The sequence below is a fragment of the Chiloscyllium punctatum genome, chromosome 35, assembly GCF_047496795.1.
Source record: "Chiloscyllium punctatum isolate Juve2018m chromosome 35, sChiPun1.3, whole genome shotgun sequence".
Classification (NCBI taxonomy): Eukaryota; Metazoa; Chordata; class Chondrichthyes; order Orectolobiformes; family Hemiscylliidae; genus Chiloscyllium; species Chiloscyllium punctatum.
The window spans coordinates 22,587,993-22,597,708 of record NC_092773.1 but is presented as its reverse complement, the minus strand read 5'-3'; the positions used below and the strand labels follow the sequence as shown (position 1 = coordinate 22,597,708).

At 49.0% G+C, this 9,716-nt stretch overlaps 1 protein-coding gene across 2 annotated transcripts in view; it reads right to left on the bottom strand.

The window, feature by feature from the left end:
- Positions 1 to 258: 258 nt before the first annotated feature.
- The window catches only part of LOC140459782 (transmembrane protein 150A-like), a 35,761-nt gene continuing 26,303 nt past the window's right edge, over positions 259 to 9,716 (bottom strand). Inside the window, exons 7-8 of one of the 2 annotated variants that reach the window (XR_011953864.1) lie at positions 3,805 to 4,106; positions 259 to 417 (exon numbers count right to left, since the gene is read on the bottom strand). Coding sequence is in view for 1 of the 2 variants with exons in the window: in XM_072554303.1 (XP_072410404.1) it covers positions 3,868 to 4,106 (239 nt within the window). In the remaining variant the exon portion in view is untranslated. Of the gene's footprint in view, positions 4,107 to 9,716 lie in introns of both variants that reach the window. The other variant, XM_072554303.1, reaches the window with a different exon arrangement.

The following is a 9,716-nucleotide window of genomic DNA, read 5'->3' as shown; positions in this document are numbered from 1 at the left end:
GTCCCCCCATCAGAGAGGAGACCGGCCTGTATTGTTTCGGTTTCTCGTCGACGGGGGCAGTGGGAGTGCAGGAATAGAATGAGTAAAGGATTGCAACCTTAGGGGGAATGTACTTGCAGCTTGGAGTGGCGGGGCAAACAAAAGAATAAGATCTACTGAGATATTGCCCGAAAGGATGGTGCTTGTTAGGACTAAATTCCTAAGAATTGAGAAAAAAAAATGGGTGCAACAGTGTGGTCAGGAAAGAAACAGAACGACAACATTTAAAAATACGTTTATTTTAAAAAAAAAACAAATGCAATTCCTGACGCACGATTTTTGAAGGTGGTGGTTCAGTTCAAGGTTCCGACCCAGGCCAATTTCCACGGTAGTGTTGAACATTTCTGCTGCAGGAACCTGGTGAAAAGACAAGGCCCCCTGACGTCGAGACAGAAGAATTTAAAAAGATTTTGTTACAAAATTTCACAGTAAGCGAGTGTTTCCCTTTTCTTCGTAAAAAATAAATAAATTCAAAACAGACAAAGCCAGAGGACGTGTTTTCTTCCCCCCCCCCCCCACAGATCTGTCCAACCACTAAAACATTAGTTCTTCAAAAGTAGTTGTGGTGTTTGGGAGCAGTCTGTGGTCCTGAGGCAGTTAGAAGGGGTTGTTTCGTTGTGGTTAACGAACCTAGTTTCTCTTCTGTTTAACATTCCTCGAGCGCCTGAAGAATTCCAGGCACTCTGGTCGATATAAACCCCTCTTGTTAAGCAGCTTTTTATTTTAAATTTGGAGTGAATTTATCGTTCACAGCATTCAAGCCCCTACCCTCTCCGATTTCAATCCACTTGGGGCGGGGGGGGGGTTGCTAATCGGAGGCCAACTTGACTTTATAGCCAGATTTGTACTGTACACAAAGGTTAAGCAAACTCCAATGAGCTGGTGACTCCAGGGCTCGTTTGGAGTTGGAGAGTGAGGCTTCTTCTCGAGGTTTGCTGACCAACAGACCGCAACTCCTGCACAGTGCCAGTGAGGGTGGTTTTGTATTTCACAACGACGTGCCAGTCGTACTGGGCACAGGACCCGAGTGAATGCTCAGAGACCGCTGACCAGGTAAGGGGGTGTTAACAGCTTCAGGGAGCAGCAGCACCTCAGTCAGGAATCTAACTCCCCAGCAAGGGCGAGGGGGGTGTCTGTAATTCAGACGTACAGTGGCTACCACACTGTCACCTGCAAGCGAGGCTGACCCAGTCTTCCCTGCACTGCAGCATCTGCACACCCCAGCAAACTGTGACACAGCATCCTTTAACCAAAGAGCTGGGAGTTTTAATTTTTAAGATTCTCTTCCATGAGAGGCTGGGCTCAGACTCCGGCTCCAGGGGGTGTGGAAATAAACTTCGGAAATCACATTGCATGGACATGGTTATGAAGTATCCAGATAGTGAGGCGAGCGGTCTGGGCTCATTTTAAGTCACCTTCGTTGGCTCCAAAGTAGTTTGCAGTGTCGGATGCTGAGAGAGCACTCTATAAAAGGCAAGTCTTCCCTATCTGTCCGTGACCCTTTTTAACCTGCACTTAGAGGGCACAGAGGACAACGCTGGGAGCTGTTTTGCCTCACACCGAGCTGACGATTTTCCATCCAAATGAAAGGGAAGACGCCAAGACTAAAACAGCGAGATACAGTTCCCCGCTGGTTTGGGCGTCCAGGTCTACGAGTCTTAAAATGATACAAGCCAGAGCCTTCAGAAGTGAAATTAGGAAACAGCACTACAAAGCACGGTCAACGTTGGGAACTCCCTCACACATTCAACTGTGAATTTTAAACCTGAGATTGATAAAGACTTTTTGTTGACAAAAGTTATGTGGGACCAAAGTCGTGCAGTGTGGAGTTAGCGGACAGCTCAGCCAGAGTCCAGCCTGGACGGCAGAGTAAGGTGAAAGTCTCTCTGTCCACTCTGTGACCAAGACAGCGACCACTCTTTCAGGCTCGGATGGCGATTGGCTAATTTGGCCCCCTTAGCAAACTTGACCAACAAGGGGCCAACTTGACTTTATAGCCAGTGTTCCAGATTTGTACTGTACACAAAGGTTAAGTAAACTCCAATAAGCTGGTGACTCCAGGGCTCGTTTGGAGTTGGAGAGTGAGGCTTCTTCTCGAGGTTTGCTGACCAACAGACCGCAACTCCTGCACAGTGCCAGTGAGGGTGCTTTTGTATTTCGCCCTCTTTATTCATTAGTTTAACCCCCCCCCCCTCCTCCTACCCACCGCCCAATCCCTCACCAAACCACCGACGGTAAAAAGTGGGAAAAGTTTGCCACGTGAATAAACAGGAGAAAGTGAGGACTGCAGATGCTGGAGGTCAGAGCTGAAAATGTGTTGCTGGAAAAGCGCAGCAGGTCTGGCAGCATCCATTCCTGAAGAAGGGCTGATGCCCGGAACGTCGATTCTCCTGTTCCTTGGATGCTGCCTGACCTGCTGTGCCTTTCTAGCACCACATTTTCAGCAGGTGAATAAACAGGTCAGCTCTTTGTGTCAGCCCCTGCAGACTCGTTCAGCTTCACTCTTTTGGAAGTGCCCAGCACACATCGCACCTTCCAATCCTAAGGTGAGGAACTGGAAATAGGCACTGGCTCTCCCTGTGTTTAAAGCATGCCCATCTTATTGAGGGCATGGGAGAAACGGTCACAGGAGGGCCTCTAACTGTATGGCATTGAGCAGCAAGAACTCGCTCCAACAAGGGGAGGGAAGTAATCTCCTGCTCCCGGTCTGAGAAATCCTGGCTGGGAAAGTGTACAAGTGGTGGGTGGGCTCACAAGGAATGCACCTGACATATCCCAACAGCAGCCCCCCCCCCCCCCACTCCCTCCCCAAGCGCAGCCCCTTCTTTTGGCCCAGGTAAGCCAACTCCGAGCAGGGGACCGATCTTCGTTTTTGGACAAATAAAGTGTCAAAAACCGATCAAAGAAAACCACCTTTGATCTGAAAGCCGTAGCCACTTCTTTTGCTTTTAATACTCTCTCTACCTCGTGACAAAGACAAAAAAAATAAGTGAACGCCAGGGATGGGGAGATCAAATGCACAATCAAAAGTGATGTGCGTCTAGAGAATGGCAGTGTTATCTACCTTTCAGCTACCTGGGGTCACACACTGTATATGAGAGAGGAAAAAAAAACCCCAAGGTTACACTTCACATTTATGGGAAATTGCTGTGGCTGAAACGTGTCGTGCTTGCTGATTCAACAGGACTGCACCACTCCCCTCCTTTTTGGGTTCATTGAAACTCACATTGGTACCAAGATTTACCACAGAACCGGTAAGACGACGGCTTGGATAACTGTGGTGCTAACTGTCGCCTAGTGAAGGCCCAGGCACCGTCACCTGGCTACAGCATTCCCTGCCACCTTCCCTTCGATTTGGAGGGTATTTTTTTTTCCCCTTTGGTGTTGCTTCTCCTTTCTTCGCAGGGAGCCTAACAACAAGTCAGCCGAGCCTTGACAACGCGTGGCGAACAGACGCGACGCACTTATGTTTTTCGCCCTGCACTCTCTTCAGGACCTCAGTGCAAGAATGCCAAATTCCAAATGAGCAGCGCAATTTCTACCACAAGAGGGCGGAGCGCAGCCGGACTCTGACGGGCCAGGGTGGTGGTGCCGTCACAAAAGCAAACTCCCGCCGCTAGAATTTGGCATTCTTGTGCGGGTCCAAACGAGGTTAGGATTTGACCACAAGTGTCTCGTTTCGGGATTATTCAAGCTCTGCACGGCCATTTTGGGAGAAATAAAGGGGCGTGGTACACGACACGCAGCCATCAATTCACATTTTACCTCAGAACCCGTGCACAGCTCTGAATCAGGGAGGGTGACTGTGTAGACTCCAGTCTGCAGCAATTAAATCATGGCAATGCTCTCTGGGTTGCTGTTGAGGTGGGCGGACGCACTGCTCCCCGGGGATTTCGACGCCTTGCTCTGCCCTCTCCTCATAATGGCCAGCACAGTCTCGTTGGTGATAGAGGCAAAGTCGAAGGAGAAAGTCCCGTAAAAGACCAGCACGTCGACGGTGAAGATCCACTCGCAGACAGCAGCGGCATGTTGGAACATTGAGCTCTCGTTGATAAAGAAGATGCCACCTGACACAGCTTTTTAAGGAAATGAGGTTATGCACGGAGAACATAAGCTAACCACTGTACAAGTCTCCTGCCTGGCTGTGGCTTCCTTCTCACGTGGAGACCCTTTTGGGCACAGTTTGTCAGACACTTCTCTGGGTCTAGACCCCAACTATCAGCAGATTGGGCAACAAAAAAACCCAGCAAGTAATATTTAGGCAAGGTAATGATCATCTAAGAATTGGAGATGCTGGTGTTGGACTGAGACACACTACACACACACATATACACTCTCTCACACTCACAACCCCCAATCCAGACAGACAGACAGACACACACACACATATATTTCGTGGGGTGAATTTGTACTTGCAGAGTTACATTGTACTTTGCTCAAAAACTGCATGCATTCATGTAAAACGCTGCTCTCTCACTTTTTAGATTAGAATCAATCTAAACATCAGGTCATAGACAGAGAACACAGGGGGCTAACACCCTCAACATATTGATAGCTATCACCATTGTTAACAGCTAACCCGAGATGCAACTTTTTAAAAAAGGTTTTGTGATTTACACATGAAAAACATGAAACTATCACTGTATTTGAACAGATGAAAGACTCAATAAACAATCAAGGTATTTTTCAGTGTATAATTTCAGTTACATCACACTGTAAACTTTTGCTATAAATTCTGTGCCTTAGAATTGTGTCCTTCACAACCACCTGATGAATGAGGGACGCTCCGAAAGCTAGTGCTTCCAATTAAACTTGTTGGCCTATAACTTGGTGTGGTGTGATTTTTAACATCATCTCTAAGCATCTCCTCGTGACATTTAATGATATCATTGTCACTGCCACTATCAACATTCTGAGGGTTACCACTGACCAGAAACCTTTCAATATCGTGAAACTGCAAGGGTAGGTTGGGGGTCCTTTTACAGACAGTCACGGACTCATCCAGCTCGGAAACAGACCCTTCGGCCCAGCCAGTCCACACCCAACATAATCCCAAACTAAACCCGTTCCACCTGCCTGCGTTTGACTCACATCCCTACAAACCTTTCCTATTCATGTACAAATCCAAATGTCATTTAAACGTTAAAATGGTAGCCACATCCATCACTTCCTCGGAGTTCATTTCCCGCACCCTCGGTGCAAAAACGTTGCCCTCGTGTCTTTTTTAAAACCTCTCTCCTCCCACCTTAAACATGTGCCTCTTACGTTTTGAAATCTCCCATCCTAGGGATTAGACAGCTACCATTAACTCTACCTATACCCCTCACTATCTTATAAACTTCCTACGCTCCAGTGGAACAAGTCCCAGCCTATCTTTACCTATCCATACCTGGGATCCCGGTAAATCTCTTCTGAACCCTCTCCAGCCTCCTCAAAGCCTGTGCACCATCAACAAGACACACGTTAGGAGTGTCATGGGACACTTGCCCTGGATGGGGATAGCTCCAAAAACATATAGAACACACAACATTACAGGCCCTTCAGCCCTCGATGCTGTGCCGACCTGTCATACCAATCGGAAGCCCATCTAACCTACACTATTGCATGTACTTCCATATGTTTATCCAATGATGACTTAAGTGTACTTAAAGTCGGCAAATCTACTACCGTTGCAGGCAAAGCATTCCATACCCTGACTACTCTCTGAGTAAAGCAAGCACACAAGGGGTTTGACACCACCCAGGGACAAAGCAGCCCCCCGCTCGATTGTCCCCACCCCCACAAACCCCCACTCCCTCCATCCCCCCGACGGTCAGTAACAGCAGTGGGTACCATCTACAAGACGCACTGCAGCAACTCCCCCAGGCTCCTCAGACAGCACCTTCCAAACCTCACGGCCACTTCCATCGGGAAGGGGCAGCAGGTACATGGGAACACCACCCCCCTGCAAGTTCCCCTCCGAGCCCCTCAACGTCCTTATCCTCTCCTTCATATTGCTAAAACTGTACAAGGCACTAACAACTGGAATACAAGCAGGTTTGGTCCCTTTATCTAAGGATAGATCAAGGCAGCAGACCAGAGGAGGTTTATGAGGTTGATTCTGGGTATGAAGGGACTGTCCCGTGAGGAGAGGTTGAGTAGTTTGGGCCTGTACTCACTGAAGTGTATGAGTCTTAGGGAGCTTGATGCGGACAAGCTGTTTTCTCTTGCGAGAGTCTAGGACCAAGTGGGCATTATTTCAGAATGCGGAGTCACACATTTAAGACAGATCTGAGGAGGGATTTCTTCGCGGAGGACAGTGAATTTGTGGAACTCTTTACCGTCGAGGCTGGGATAGACCGATTTTTAAATCGGGAAGGAGTCGTCAAGGGTTATGGGGAGGAAGGCAGGAAAGTACAGTCGAGGATGAACAGACCAGCCATGGTCTCATTGAACTAAATGGGCTGAATGGTCTACTTCTGCTGTCACGCCGTAAGTTGACGTTCATTCATCATTTTAAAACAAAACGTGCCCCAGTCGGGTTGCCTCTGAATCTACACTACGTAAAGTAGGAGTTCACTTTGTTCGGTGTGAAAATCAGACAATCTTGCGTCAACTCTCAACATTCAGTCCCACGATAAAAACCAACGTCAGTGACGTTTTTTTTAGGGGGGGGGTGGTGTTTCTTGGAGGAGTGCAGGGTAGGCAGGCAGAGAGCTTAAGCCGGACTTGCTGGAAAAGCTCAGCAGGTCTGGCAGCACCTGTGGAGAGGGATCAGAGTTAACGCTGCGGGTCCGTTGACCCTTCCTCGGGACTCGGGTCGCCCAGTCCTGGGGAAGGGTCACTGGACCGGAAACGTTAACTCTGATTTTTTTTTTGTGTGTTCTTCTCCACGCAAGCTGCCAGACCTGCCGAGTTTTTCCAGCAAGTGCTGGGTTCTAATTTCTGACTTACAGCATTCGCAGTTCGGTTTCTGTTGTATTGCAGAGTCCAGGGGTCCAGGCACGGTGATTAAAGCCGGGGATGGGGGGGGGCGGGGGGGGGAATGGTGGACTTGGAGGAACGCAGCTATTGTAGAGGGAGTGCGGCTGGTGGAGATGACAGAGACAGGGACAAAGATTGTGGAGGGATTTGAAAACTCAAATTTGTAAATTCAAAAACTTGCATAACAAGAGCGTGCGTGGGTCAATAAAGCACAGGAGCAAACTCCAAAAAGGGCTCAGGTATGAGTAAAATACAAGAACGGCTTCAGAGGACAGTAAAACGGGGGAGGTCCAGCCTAGACCTGAATAGTCAAATCTAGACGGACAAGGCAGTAATATATGGCTAGAGTTAAACTGTCTGTTCAGCCTTCCCTTAACGTGTGAAGGTGACAACAGGACTTAGATTAGATTAGATTACTTACAGTGTGGAAACAGGCCCTTCGGCCCAACAAGTCCACACCGCCCCACTGAAGCGCAACCCACCCATTCCCCTACATCTACCCCTTAACTAACACTACGGGCAATTTAGCATGGCCAATTCACCTAACCTGCACATGTTTGGACTGTGGGAGGAAACCAGAGCACCCGGAGGAAACCCACACAGACACAGGGGAGAATGTGCAAACTCCACACAGTCAGTCGCCTGAGGCAGGAATTGAACCCGGGTCTCTGGCGCTTGTGAGGCAGCAGTGCTAACCACTGTGCCACCGTGCCGCCCACTGAATGCAGTGAGGGGCCATCGCAAAATCTTACCATGACACCCACTTTTACCCCCACTCCACCATAAGCCCTGTGAAGACTCCCCTCCCCCCAGCTTGAGGGAGGAACACCCTCATCCAAATCAGCTCACCCCTTGCACAGACTACACAGCATTAGAACTGCAGAGAGGAAAAGGCCTGGTTTTGCAGACCGGAGGGGGAAGGCGAGGCCTTTGACAGCAACAACACCGGCTGGTGATCTCACTTCCTAATTAGTAGCAGGAAATTACCTACCCCCCCCCCCCCAACATTGTGCTGTTGTCATAGTTACCAATAGGCCTCTTGTGCTTCAGTGGGCTTATTTGTGAATAGAAATGAGATTTATTGGTGTGCTCGGAGGCAGATTAATGACTTCAGCTGCTCAAACTGTGCCAATATCAGCCACGGTGTTACTGACCTTCGAACTGAAACACTCAGGGCAACTTTGGAGTCGCCACTTTGTCTCGAACTCATTCCAGACACCTCGGAATTAGATTATCCCCTCCCGCAGCCATTCCACCTCCCCCCCCCCCCCCCCCCCCACAGCCATTCCACCTCCCCCCCTCTCAGCCTCTCTCTTCCGAACAGTTGACAGGCCTCAAATCGTTCCTCCTCCGTTTCGGTTGCTCTCCTATCTGATTTTTGGTTTTTTTGTACTTATCTCTCTGCCTCAGTTAATTGGTTCATTGGTCATCCCTTCACTTGCTACTCAGCCTGTCGACAATTCCCTCACACCATTTGTACTTAACTGTTGACACTCTTATTTAGCTGGAATTATCTTGCCACCATCTCTCCGCCTGAGGGATATATTCTGAGCCTGTGCGCCTCGCTCCATGTCACCTGAAGGAACAGCGCTCCGAAAGCTTGTGATATCAAGTAAACCTGTTGGACTATAACCTGGTGTCAGGTGGTTGTCCTTCAAGCATCCCTTATTCATATTCTCACAGGTAACAGGAACACTGTTCAATCAGATCAGCTTCTGCTACCGGGAGGCTGTGGTCCAGTGGGAAAGGTCACTGGACTGGCAATCCAGAGTCTTAGACAAATGTTTTGGGGACATGGGGGGGGGGCTGAAAGGCAGACGGCGAAATTTAACTCTGCAACGAGTTCTGGACTTGAAAACTCGTTCAATGATGACAGTCGCAAATACCCATCTAATGCTCTTTGAGGAAGGAAATCTGCCATCCTGGACTAGATTAAGTTAGGATATCTGGTTAGCATGGACGGGTTGGGCCGAAGGATCTGTTTCCGTGCTGTACAATTCTACGAGCCTAAGTGTTGGGACAATCACTTGAAGTACCCAAAGCTGGGAAATGGGCCTACAGAGAGGCGAGGGCTATGAGGAATTACGCATGAAAGAGGATTTGAGGCCTAGAGCAGATCGGCCATGATCTTAGTGAAGGGCAAGGCCGGCTTGGGGGATGAACGACATCCTCCTGTTTCTGATGTTCTCACATTCTGTTATTGGGAAGTCAGTGTGCATTATTTTCCTGGAAGTCCTGTCATTGAATTTGCAGTCAGGGAGACTGGAGGATTTCTGACCCCTTTCTGAGTGAGGTATGGGGGGGGGGGGGAAAGAGAGAGAGAGACGGACTGTATTCGCATTGAATCTGGGTCTAACAACTTGACCAGAAACTGATGCACAAGTTGCAGAGAGGGGAAGCTCTGTAAAGAGAGATGAGGGTCTCTTTCATGCCCAGCTTGGATCGTCCAACTACATTTTCCAAATCTCCCGGTTTGTGAGAGACAGTCTTGAGGGCCTGAATGGTCTTCCCGATTTGTACACACCACGTGTTAGCAAGAAGTGACCTCCCACCGTTCCTGTCTAGCAGGTTTGAGGAGCTGAACGGAGCCTAGGAATTTAGGACTGAGGAGCAGGGGTGGGTCCTTACACACTTTTCGAACAGGCACTAAGATTGCGGCCGATCTTGTCACGGCCTCAGCCCCACTTTCCTGCCTGTATTCCATTATCCGTGAC